The 12,667-nt window shown below is 48.7% G+C and overlaps 1 protein-coding gene across 1 annotated transcript in view; it reads left to right on the forward strand.

Moving 5' to 3' along the window:
- ABCC11 (ATP binding cassette subfamily C member 11) overlaps positions 1 to 12,594 on the forward strand; it is a 67,024-nt gene extending 54,430 nt beyond the window's left edge. The window contains exons 23-29 of the mRNA XM_017530181.2: positions 1,609 to 1,698; positions 3,163 to 3,352; positions 4,799 to 4,958; positions 9,187 to 9,265; positions 9,935 to 10,048; positions 11,876 to 12,040; positions 12,170 to 12,594. Coding sequence (XP_017385670.1) covers positions 1,609 to 1,698; positions 3,163 to 3,352; positions 4,799 to 4,958; positions 9,187 to 9,265; positions 9,935 to 10,048; positions 11,876 to 12,040; positions 12,170 to 12,256 — 885 coding nt within the window. The 3' untranslated portion in view covers positions 12,257 to 12,594. The remainder of the gene's footprint in view (positions 1 to 1,608; positions 1,699 to 3,162; positions 3,353 to 4,798; positions 4,959 to 9,186; positions 9,266 to 9,934; positions 10,049 to 11,875; positions 12,041 to 12,169) is intronic.
- Positions 12,595 to 12,667: the final 73 nt, after the last annotated feature.

The following is a 12,667-nucleotide window of genomic DNA, read 5'->3' on the forward strand; positions in this document are numbered from 1 at the left end:
TTTGTCTGGAAGTCTGTCTGTACTCATGGTCACAAACTGGCTGCTACAGCCCCAAGCGACACATCCTCACACAATAGCTGTGGAAGGCTGGAGAGGAGACAATTTTTTCCGTGTGTTCCTTTTTAAGAGCAAAGAGAAATTTTCAAGAATGTACCCATCCAATGCCTCCTCATCCTTCAACGACCAGAATGGCATCATGGGCCCACACCTAAACCAATCTCTAGCAAGAGGAGTAGCATTATTGTGATTGGTTTGGATCAACTTAACTTCCCTGAAACATAAGGCCGCCAGACACCTGAACATGATGCTGGCAAGGCAGCCTGCAGGGTGTGATACACTGGGGGCTGGGAGGAAAAGTGGTCTTCCAACCCACCCTGGCCTCCTTTCCAGACTAAGCACCGTTTCATCACAGTGCCCACCTTCTCTGACGTACAGAGGGCTTCCCCTCCTTCCCACACGCTTTGGTTCAGCCATAGCCAAATGGCTTCTGGGTGCCTGGATGTATGCTGCTAATGTGCTGCTGGAATCCTTCCCTGGAATCCTTTCCTGGAATCCTTCCCTGTGCCCTCATCCAAGGCCCCTCCTGTGCATCCCAGTGGCATTCCAGGGCTTCTCCGTCATGGAGTGAGCCCCTTTGCACTTTATTCTCTGTTGCCGTGTCTGGCTTCCCATCCATCTGGGAAGGAGCTCCTCAAGGGCAGGCCTGTGTCTGCTGCGCTTTGGGACATGGAGCCTGGTCTAGCACCTGGCACAGAGCCATCCACCAGAGTTTGTTGAGTGAATGTATGATGAACATGTTCCCCAGCACCCCCGCATGTCCTGTTTGCCTGTTTCTTGGACCAGGATAATGGAGGATATAAACTGGGGCTCCAACCCCAGCTCTGCCTCCAGCTTCTAGATGATTCTGTGGATGTCATTGCTTCTTTTGGAGCCTCAGTTTCCTTATCTTTGGTGCCTCCAATTCCCAAGAGTCCCTAACTCCTTTAGCCTAGGTTTCCCCGAAGGCAGGACCAGAGACAGGAACTTGGGTGCAGGCGACTTTTTTGGGAGGTGCTCCCTGGAACCAGGATTGAGGGAGCAGCAGGAGAGTGAGACAGGGAAGGAGGAAGTCATCAGGGGAGTGCGACATTGGGGTCCCTGTTCTGTGTCACTAGGGCTCAGCTGTCTTGGGATCTCCTGATAAGTATATGGGGTATTCCCAGGACCATGCTCTCAAAGGCTAGGAGATGGGAGCATTTATCTCTGCCAGCTCTTTTTCCCCATCAGTCAAAGCTCGTTCTCAGTAACCTATGTCTCCTGGGTTTCTGGGATGGCCTCATGCAGGGCTGGGTGGCTGCTGCGATGTGGGCAGAGGTCTTCAGCAGAAAGACACACAGAGGGGGAACAGTGTCTGGGGAGGTTCTCCCCCAGAACTGCCCATCGCAGCTGCAGCTAAACTCAGAAGTGGGCTAAGGGGGCACCAGGGCCTCTGCTCCATTCTTTCTAGGAAAATTATCTCGGTTTCAGGGGTCACTCAGGGGCAATGGTAATCAGTGGTTTTCAGCAGCATGAGAGCCTGAACACACCCCAGCAGGCTCTTGAGCCCCTGACACTTCTCTTTCCTTCCAGATGGCATCCAACTTCCAGTCCACTTCCCGGATTGGCTTGGAGACAGAGGCACACTTCATGGCTGCAGAGAGGATGCTACAGTATATGAAGGTGGGGTTCAGGTCTGGGTCTGGCGTGGGGAGCTCTGCAAGTTGGGGCATGACTTCTGTGATATCTGCAAGCCACACAGTCCCAGAGCCCTAAGACTGTCCCAGGAAGCTCTGGGCTCCTGGCCCTGCCTCCTTGTCTTCCCTGGACTTTTGTTGACCATCTCGCTGAAGCTCTTCCACACCTGTCTGCTCACTTTGTCCACATCCCTCACGGCATTCCTGGGGGGAAGAGGAGATAATCTGCTCCTCTTAGAAATGAGAGGTTTGCCCGGTACAATAATAATGACAATAATCATTGTTCCTATTATTGCTTCTATTTATGTTGTGGTGGTTAAGAGCACAGTTTCTGTAGCCAGATTTTCTGGGTTCAAGTCTAAGCTTTGCCATTTGAATCATTGGAATAACTGGGAAACTTATTCAAACTCTCTTTTCCCCATCTCTGAAATGAGAAAGATGATAGCATCACTTCATCGGATCATCACAAAGTTGAAATGATATAACACGTAAAGCGCTTAGCACACTGCCCAGCCCACAGTGAGGCTCCATCGTGTTCTTTATTATTGTGATTGAGTCCGTTCTGCGGGCTAGGCATGGTGCTAAGCCCTTTATCTAGACTATCTCATGGGATCATCGAACAATTTTATTAGGTTGATTGAATGAGTATCCACATTTTTCAGACGAGGAAACCAAGGTTGGGCCAGGCAGAGCATTTGCTTAAGATCACACAGGCTGGGGCTGGCAGAGCCGTCTGCAAAGCAGGTCTCCTGCCCCGTCACATGAGTGGAATTCATGCATTGTAGAGCCCTGATTTCCTACCCAGGGATGCTGCCGTGACATGGCACCAGCCTGGAGAGCTGTGGCTTACAGCCAGTGGGGCAGACCCAACTTCTTCTCCAGTGTTTTTTCCAACACACCCAGCTGCACTCGATGCAGAGTGGGCTCGGTCTTAGTCAGATCTAGGTTGAGTTCCAGCCTGAAACTGCATGGTCTTCAGTAAGTTGTTAAACGTATCTTGAGTAAGTTGTTGATCTTAAGCAAGTTGTTGGATCCTCTAACTTCTCACCTGGGAAATGCCTCTAAAAAGGCCTGTCTCATAGGATGAGGATAGAGATTAAGTCTGCACAAGGGCTCTGAGCTATGAAACCCCCTAAGGGGCAAGTCTCTGCTGCCTTTACTGTCATTATCTTAGATTCTGCTTCTTTAGAATCACACGGGAAATCAGGAACGATGCTCTATGTTAATAATAAGGGAATTAGCTATGCAGCTTTCTCACTCTTCCAGGGAAATTTTTGTGTTTTAGGGGATGGGAGTGGGGAATGTTCCTCTGATTACACAGCAGAGGGTCGACCTTGGCCCAGGGCAGGCTGGGGTAGGTCACACCCCCTACAGTGGGAGGCTGGCAGGTCCGCAGGGGATGGGCCGAGATGGATGACTACTGATTTCTTTTTCTTTCTTCAAAAACAAGATGTGTATCTCGGAGGCTCCTTTACACGTGGAAGGCACAAGTTGCCCTCCGGAGTGGCCACAGCATGGGGAAATCACATTCCAGGATTATTACATGAAATACAGAGACAACACACCCATCGTGCTTAATGGCATCAACCTGACCATCCGCAGCCACGAAGTGGTGGGCATCGTAGGAAGGACGGGCTCCGGTGAGCTGAGCTTCCCAGGGGAGCATCCCCTCCCCCCTCCCTTGGCCCTTTGGGCACTAGACTTATTTGGGAGCGTGTGTTTGCTCAGCAAAACCCAAGGTCCCTGTGGTCACGGGATTCCAATAGAGGAGAAAGATGTTAAATAGACCAGCAAATAAAGATGTAGATATGACAGCTTCAGGCTGCAGTGGCTGCCAGGGTGGTGTTATGCAGAGTAACGGGGCTAGTGCTACCGGGCTGTGGATGCCTGGGCTCCAGTGTTTAAGCTGAGGCGTGAAGGGTCTGGGCAGGAGCACTTTTGGAGGGGCAGTGCAGGGTCCTGCCAGGGTAAAGAGCAGGAAAAAAGTCAAATCCGATTCCCCTTTCCTCCCTCCCCATCCCTTTCCTGCACCACTCTCATCAGCCTCTGTCTCCTCCTTCCTCTCCCACTTTCCTTTCTCCTCCTCAGCTTCTCTCCCTGTCTTCCTCTCCTGTCACTTCTGGGAGATCTGGCCCAAGTCCCCCTCCCTCTGCCTCTTTGCACTGTTCAAAAGATACTGTTCAGACTTGGTTCTTGTCCCCTATCCCCCACCCCTGGGCACCCCAGAGCTGCCTCCTCCAGGCAGCCCCCGGATGGTGAGAGCATTCCTGGTCTCCGTCTCCTCGGCACTCCTGCACTGTTCGCATGGCTGCAGGGTGAAGAGCTTCCAGATATGTCCTTTTGTGTGTTCTTCCCTTGCTATTGTCCACCTGCCTGCTGATTGTTGAAAACCCTGAGAGGGCTGGGATCTGGCAGAGAGAAGCTCTCAGTAGATTCTGACCCTACTGACGGTATTCATTCAGTAGGTATTTACTGAGCACCTACTATGTGTCTGGGAAGCTAAAGGTAAACAGGACACACAGCTTCTACCCTCATAGAGCTTATCTTTGAGAACAGGATTGAAACCTCCAATGCTTTGGGACCTGTAAAGTGACATAGCTGAGTGCCATGGGTCTGGGTATGATGTATGGGGAGTAGGGAGGGCGGGTGGTGACTGCAGAATGCTACTCTGTTTCAACCAAGTGGCTGCGCCCAGTTCTAGCTGAGCTGGGGAGATGATATGGGTCCAGTGTTGCCAGTTCTACTGAGTTTCAAGAGAAACGTCAATTTGAATTGTTGTATCTAGAATTTTTTAAAATGCTGGCAAGGAATTTAAAAATAACCCTAATGGTGGGTGTATGAAACAAAACACGCCTGTGAGCTGGCTTTGATCCAGGGGTCCCACGTGTGCCCTCTGGCATAGGCTGGAAGAAGCTGCTCATGGCTCTAGGTACCACCCAGAGCAGAGATGCCAGCCCTCTTCTACCCTCTCAGGGCCCACAACGATGAAGAATGGGCCATGGATGGTGGCGATCTCCAGGTGTGACCTGTGCCTCCGCTAGTGCAGATGCAGGAAACTGAGGCCCTGCTCGTTTCTTGCCCTACAGGGAAATCCTCCTTGGGGGTGGCTCTCTTCCGCCTCGTGGAGCCCATGGCAGGCCGGATTCTCATTGATGGCATGGACATTTGCAGCATTGGCCTGGAGGACTTGCGGTCCAAGCTCTCTGTGATCCCTCAAGATCCGGTGCTGTTCTCAGGAACCATCAGGTGAGTGCTGGGCCAGCAGCCAGCTTGTGGAAGCGGGGGGTCACAAGACTGGGATTCCAGCACCGGGCTGCCTACAGTGAGCTGGTGATCAGCCTCCTTGGCCTGCTGGGCCTCTCATGCCTGCCTGGATTACCTCACTGAAGTACTGTTGAGGATGAAATGAGGCCCCAATATATACAAGAGCACTTTGTAAACCACAATGTTCTACACAAAAACAAGACTTATTTTTATTTTTTCAAAACCTGATGGCCATGGTGGTGCACACCTGTATTCCCACCTATTTGGGAGGCTGAGGCAGGAAGATCACTTGAGCCCAGGAGCTCAGCAGTAGTACACTGTGATTGTGTCTGTGAATAGCCACTGCACTCCAACCTGGGCAACACAGCAAGACCCTGATTCTATTCAAAAAACAAACAAAAAACAGAAACAAACCCCTGATGGGATTGGTCAGATTTCACTACACCAGTAAACATTTGCACTCAGGCTACCAGGATCTTTCTTGTCCAGATGTGATTTATTCTCCTCTCCGTGCACTGGTCAAAGCCCCTGGGGGTGTTTTTAGGAAGTGCGTCTTCAATGGTACACATTCTGGACAGGGGTAAAGTGAGAAAGAGTCCAGGCAGCCCAGTCAGTGAAGCAGACAGAACCAGATCTTCCAGCCTCTTCACTACACTTCCTGTGTCCTCAGCAGTCAACTCAGGGATGAAGTTTTATCCGGATTAGGCTTCTACTGACAGTGCACTTTATCTGGGAGGGATCATAAAGGCTTGGGGACTGAGGAAGACAGAGGCATAAAAAGCAGGCTAGGTCCCCCATGTTGTGTGATATTTAAGGAGAATTCTTAGAGCCAGGAGGGTCTTAACTGAGCCCCAGAGCTTCATTCATTCATGAATTCCTTCATTCGTCCTTCTGCACATTTAACTTGCCTTTTCTGAGCTTCTGCCTGGTCTGGACACTCGGCTAGGGACTGGAGCCAGTTTACTGAATATACATTTCCCCTGTTCCCCCACTAGGCACTCACAGTGTGGGTGGGGAAGGTGGATTTGTAGAGGGGTAAGACCCAATAAGTCACAGTATGAAGAGGTAATTGCTAGATCAGAGATAATGAACAAAGTGCTAAAGGAGCTATCAGTGAGATGAGTCACTGCCTGAGTGAATCCAGAAAGGCTTCCCAGAGGAATGGACATCTGATCAGGGTTTTGAAAGCTAAGTAGGAGCTTGCCTCGCAGAAATAGGAGAGAAAACTGTCTCCAAGGAGAGGGAAGAATATGTGTGCAAACACAGGGTTTCAAATGCCTAGGTTGTGAGGCGGGCGTGGTAGTTCACACCTGTAATCCCAGCACTTTGGGAGGCCAAGGCAGGCGGATCACTTGAGGCCAGGAGTTTGAGAACAGCCTGGCCAACAGGGCAAAATCCCGTCTCTACTAAAAATACAAAAATTAGCCGGGCGTTAGGGCTCATGCCTGTAATCCCAGCTACTAGGGCCACTGAGGCATGAGAATCGTTTGAGCCCGGGAGGCCGAGGTTGCAGTGAGCCGAGATTGCACCACTGCACTCCAGCCTGGGCGACTGCAGGAAACCCTGTCTCAAAACAAACAAACAAACAAACAAACAAACAAAAAACGGTTACGTTAGGGGAATGATAAGACATTTAGTAATAGATTTCTATGTTACAGTGGAATGTGGCCAAATCACTGTGTGTTGGTATAAAGAGTAGTAAAAATATGAACTTATTTATTGAGCATTTACGTGTGCCAACCAAGTGCTTTACTATACTGTCTAATTTAACTGTCCCAGCAACCCCGTGAGGCTCTTTCATTATCCCCATTTTACAGATGAAGTCACAGAACTTAGAGAGAAAGAGGACTTGTTGAAGGACACATAAAGAAATGGTGAAGATGACCTATAACCCTAGGTGGGCTAAACCCATAACTTGCGATATTCCCCCCACCCCTTGCTGCAGGAAGAAATGTGGACTTGAAATCCTACCTTAAGTCTCTATACCTATAAGCGTCCAACTAAGTCTGAGTGTCTTTGATTCTAGCCTGGCTCTCATACTGGCTCATGGTGTGACCTTAAATAAGCCCTTTAAAACTGATAAGAAAGGGGTATACCCACTCATGGAGGAGAAAACGTCAGATAGCCCATCCATGAATGTGCTTTGGAGATACCAAGTGTCATGTAAATAAGACCTGCCTCTTCTTTAATACACTTTAGCCCTACACACAGGATATGTGTGGCTGACACAACTGGGGAAGGATAAAGCAGAGGTTGACAGCTTTCACCCAGGGCTGCATGCTGCATAGCAGAGAAGTGTCTATAGTGCTACCTGTTCCAAATGCAAGTGTAAAGCTCACTGGGTGTAAAGTCCAGGTAGTTCCTCTCTCTTATATCAGTTACCTGGATATTAGAATTCTTTTCACTGCAAGAAACAGAAAAGCCAGCCCCCCCCCCCAATAATGAGCTACCCCTTCACACCTCCTGGAATGGCAGTAACAATAATAAAAAGAAAATAGCAAGTATTGACAAGGATATGGAAAAATTGAAACTCTCATGCATTGCCAGTGGGGATGTAAAATTGTGCATGGAAAGCAATTTGACTTTCTTCAAAAAGGTGAACAAAAATTAGCTGGGCATGGTGGTCTGTGCCTGTGATTCCAGCCACTCAGGAGACAGGTGGGAGGCTTGCTTGAACCCAAGAAGTCAAGGCTGTAGTGAGCTGTGTTTGCACCACTGCACTCAGGCCTGGGCAACAGAGTGAGACCTTGTCTCAAAAAAAAAAGTTAAACCTAGAACTACCATGTAATCCAGGAATTTCACTTCTAGTTATATATCCCAAAGGGTTGAAAGCAGAGACTTCAACTGATATGTGCCCATGAGTGTTTAGAGCAGCCCTACTCACAGTAACCAAAAGGTGGAAACAAGCCATATGTCTATAAACAGATGAATGGAAAAACAAAATGTGGTACATACATACAGTGGAATATTATGCAGCTCTAAAAAGGAGGGAGATGATACATGCTACAACATGCATGGACGCTAAGTGAAAGAAGCCAGACAGAAGGACAAATACTACAATTCCACTTAGATGAGGTGCTGGAATAGGCAAATCCGTGTAGATGGAAAGTAGAATAGAAGTTACCAGGGGTTGGTGGGGAGGGGAAAGAAGCGATCGTTTAATGGATATAGAGTTTTTGCTGGGGATAATGAAAACGTTTTGTTTCGTTTTGTTTTGTTTTGTTTTGAGATGGAGTCTCACTTTGTCACCCAAGCTGGAGTGCAGTGGCACCATCTTGGCTCACTGCAACCTCCACTTCTTGGGTTTAAGTGATTCTTCTGTCCCAGCCTCCTGAGTAGCTGGGACTACAGGCTCGCATCACCATACCTAGCTAATTTTTGTAGTTTTAGTAGAGACGGGTTTTCACTATGTTGGCCAGGCTGGTCTCAAACTCCAGACCTCAAGTGTTCCGCCCACCTCTGCCTCCCAAAGTGCTGGAATTACAGGCATGAGCCACCGTGCCTGGCAGGATGATGAGAAATGTTTGGACATAAATAATGGTAATGGTTATGTGACATTATTAATATATTTAATGCTGCTGAACCGTACACTTGTAAGTGGTTAAAATGATAAATATTTTGTACATTCTATCACAAAATAAAAGCCCAAATGGTTTAAGCAAAAGTAGCCTTTAGTAACTCATCCATGATACTGCAGAGGCCAAGGCTGAATTCCAGGGCCTGGTTTTCCCCTAGCATCGCCTTGCTTTATTTTCAACTCCACATGAGGGCCCTGGGGGGCACCATGTATCCCACTCCTATGTCAGGATTGTTGCAATCTTTCCGTAAGTCTCTTCTCCCATAGTAGCAGATACACTCTGATTGGTTATTTTCCCACCCTGAGCTAAGTACTGTGGCCAGGGATCGCTGTATGTCGATTGACTTATCCTTGATTCCTTCACTCCACCTGGAGTGGATGGTGGAGCCCGCCCTGGAACACATGGGCGGGGGGACTGGGGAGGAGGTGCCCCCTAAACAAAACCTGAGGCTGCTGACTGCAGAAGGAACAGGTGCTGGGGAGGTGCAGGAAATCGCAACTCACAGTGGTTCCAAGCATTTCTCTAAACCCCATAATCCAGTTCTAAACATTCTTGGTCATTCGTGGGCATATAAATGAGTGTTCAAAGGCAAGGTGAGGTTGTCGAACACTTGTCTTTCTCTCATATGGCAGATTCAACCTCGATCCCTTTGACTGTCACACCGACCAGCAGATCTGGGATGCCTTGGAGAGGACATTCCTGATCAACACTGTAAGTAGCTCCAAGGCCCGAGTGTTGGTCTCAGACTGCATCACCCATGGGGGGCTGCTCCTTTGGGGCTCCCCTCACGTGCTGTTCTAGCTGCTGCTGCTTTGGGTCATGGAGGCATCATCTCATGGATATGAGATGAGTTGGCATTCCTAAGTCAAGGCTGATGGCACTCAGACACCAACCATGTGCCAGACACTGTTCTGGGCTCAGGGGCACAGCAAAGACAAGGCAGATGAGGTCCTTGTCCTCCTGGTACTTGCCTTTAATGGGAGGCAAAGGCAACAGGTAAGTGCAAGAGATACTTTCAGTTACTGGTGAGTGCCGTATAGGTAGTAATGAGACCCATAGAAACGTCAGCACGGGAGCAGCTCCTTTCAATTGGGTGGCCAGGCAAGGTCTCTTTAAACAGGTGACAGCTGAGCTGAGACCAAGTACTGAGGGGCAGCTGGTGAAAGATCCTTTGAGAGGACATTCCGGGCACAGGAGCTAGTGTATGCAAAGGCCCAGAGATGAGAGAGAGCCAGGCGTAGTTAAAGAGCAAGAAGACAGAAGCTGGAGCATAGAGAGAGGAGGGGAGTGTAGCCAGAACGGTGGGACACTGACGAGGCCCGGTTGGGTCTCCCCCACGGTGGCTTCCAGGTTATGTTGTCTCTTCTTCCCATATCACAGATCTCAAAGCTCCCCAAAAAGCTGCATACGGATGTGGTGGAAAACGGTGGAAACTTCTCTGTGGGGCAGAGGCAGCTGCTCTGCATTGCTCGGGCTCTGCTTCGCAACTCCAAGGTGAGGCCGCCACTTCTGCATGGCCAGGGGAAGCCACAGACTAGGGAAGCCACACGGCTCCTCCCACCACTTACCGCGGGACACCGGGCTCTGAGCTGTACGTTTTGTCAGTAACAACAAAATCCAAAGGGCTTACTCATTTCACTGAGTGCCATTTCAGACGCGTTTGTGGTGTGGGTGAGGCATGGTAGGTGAGATTCACAGCCTGGGCTGCCTGATAGCCGGATTCCTTACACCTGAGCTGAAATGGTGGTCAACTCAACCGAATGATGATTCTCCTTTCCCAGAAAAACACAGCACATTAGACACTTGTTGATTTTATAATTGCCTGCTGCACACTCTTTTAAAAACTTGGATGCAGGAAATCCCTTTTATCTTTATTGGAATTGGGAATTGGATGACAGATGGGGATCCAGGGCAAAATTGCATATGTTAAAAAATATTACTTTAAGTTCTGGGATATATGTGCAGAACGTGCAGGTTTATTACCCAGGTATACATGTGCCATGGTGGTTTGCTGCACCTATCAACCCATCATCTAGGTTTCAAGACCCACATGCATTAGGTATTTGTCCTAATGCTCTCCCTCCTCTAGCCCCCACCCCCGACAGGCCCCAGTGTGTGATGTTCCCCTCCCTGTGTCCATGTGTTCTCATTGTTCAACTCCCACTTGTGAGTGAGAACATGCAGCATTTGGTTTTCTGTTCCTGTGTTAGTTTGCTGAGAATGATGGCTTCCAGCTTCATCCATGTCCCTGAAAAGGACACAAACTCATTCTTTTTTATGGCCGCAAAATTCCATATTTTAAAAAATTTCGTGGAACAGTGCTTCTAGAAGTTTTCTAGATATTTTGTCCATAATTTCAGGTGTTTGAGTACGTGGAATAGCTTGGGGCAAAATTTCTACGTAGGTGAGGAAGACACATGTGCACCCACGTACTTATGCATGCATACGTACACACCTCCATACTCACATGTGTACACACACACACCCATCATGGTTAATGAATGATAAATGCAAGAACTATTGGTGCAAACTGTCAGAGCTGTGGGAAAAGAGCTCAGTGGGACCCAAAGCATGGGGAAAATTTCAGACGAGTTAGGACTTTCCCCCTCTTCTCAGGAGACATGAACAACAGAATTTGTAATGTGCGTGGACTACTTTCTTCACTTCACACTTCCTTATTTCAATTATATAGCTATTTGGTGCTGCAATGCCTTCCACTGTATTGCTTCCCAAATTTGAGTCACGACTTTATGATTTTTGTCATCCCATTTTTGTACCGCCTACCCTGTGATTTGCTAATGATACTCTCTTTTCAAAAACAGCCTCATCCTGAGCAGCAACATTTGTGAGATCACACTTGTGGTGCAAGTTACAGTTTCCACATGCATATTGTTAATGAAATAAATACAGAAATGTTAAAGTAAAAGGAGTGTTTATCCATATGCTGGAGAAACCATCTCCTGTGCCTCCTGGGTGTGTGCCTTCCCCCTGCTTGGAGAACACTGCTCTACTTTAGGTCAATGTGAAAGTTGTTCATAAAACAAGAAGTTGCCACTGGGCCATTTTCATTTCCAAGAACTTAATTCTCTGGCCACTAAAATGGAGTCAGCTCCTGGCTGAGACCTAACGTTCTCTTCATAAGGTAATGGATACCGAGCAATCAGAGTGGGCTTTGCTCTCCACACAATTCTCCCATTTTCCAGCTAAGGAAATGGAGACCTGGAGAGGAAGGGCCCTGGTGAATTATCGGTAGAACCAGGGCTAGACCCAGGTCTCTGGGGTCCAAAGTGGACGCCCTCATCCCTGTTTTGTATTCATCAGATCATCCTCATCGATGAAGCCACAGCTTCCATTGACACGGAGACTGACACCCTGATCCAGCGCACAATCCGCGAAGCCTTCCAGGGCTGCACTGTGCTGGTCATTGCCCACCGTCTCACCACCGTGCTGAACTGTGACCACATCCTGGTCATGGGGGACGGGAAGGTGAGGGCTGCGTCCCTGGGCTGGTGGGAGGATGGGTGCTCAGGCTGGCACCCCGGATGCCTTTGAGTCCTCCAAGCACACAGGCTCAGCTGTATCCCGACCCTCCTCTTGCCTTTCTCCACCCTCCAGGTGGTAGAGTTTGATCGGCCGGAGGTCCTGCAGAACAAGCCTGGGTCATTTTTTGCAGCCCTTGTTGCCACAGCCACTGCTCACTGAGATCAGGAGACATGGAGACTTCATGGAGGCTGGTGGCTGAGCTCAGAGGGTCACCCACGTGCAGCTTTGAGGCCTGTAGTCTGTGGCCTTCTCATCTGGAGACGAGAACGTCCCCTGAAGCAGGCTGAATGTGGGGGGTTGGTGGATGAAAACTCTGGAACAGGCTACTCGATGGGTCTTAAAACCTTAGAACCCCAGCACCGTTTGAGACACGGGATCCAGTGATCACATTGGTCTTCTTTTGTATGTTGAATAATTTTATAATAAGGTAAAAGCTTATAGTTTTCTGATCTGTGTTAGACGTGTTCAAATGCTGTATTGTCTTTGTAAAAAATAAAATCAAGGAAAAATCACTTTCTTTGTTCTTTCTTTCTTTCTCTTTCTTTTCTTTTCTGCTTTTTTTTTTTTTTT

The sequence above is a fragment of the Cebus imitator genome, unplaced genomic scaffold, assembly GCF_001604975.1.
Source record: "Cebus imitator isolate Cc_AM_T3 unplaced genomic scaffold, Cebus_imitator-1.0 Scaffold63, whole genome shotgun sequence".
Taxonomy (NCBI): Eukaryota; Metazoa; Chordata; class Mammalia; order Primates; family Cebidae; genus Cebus; species Cebus imitator.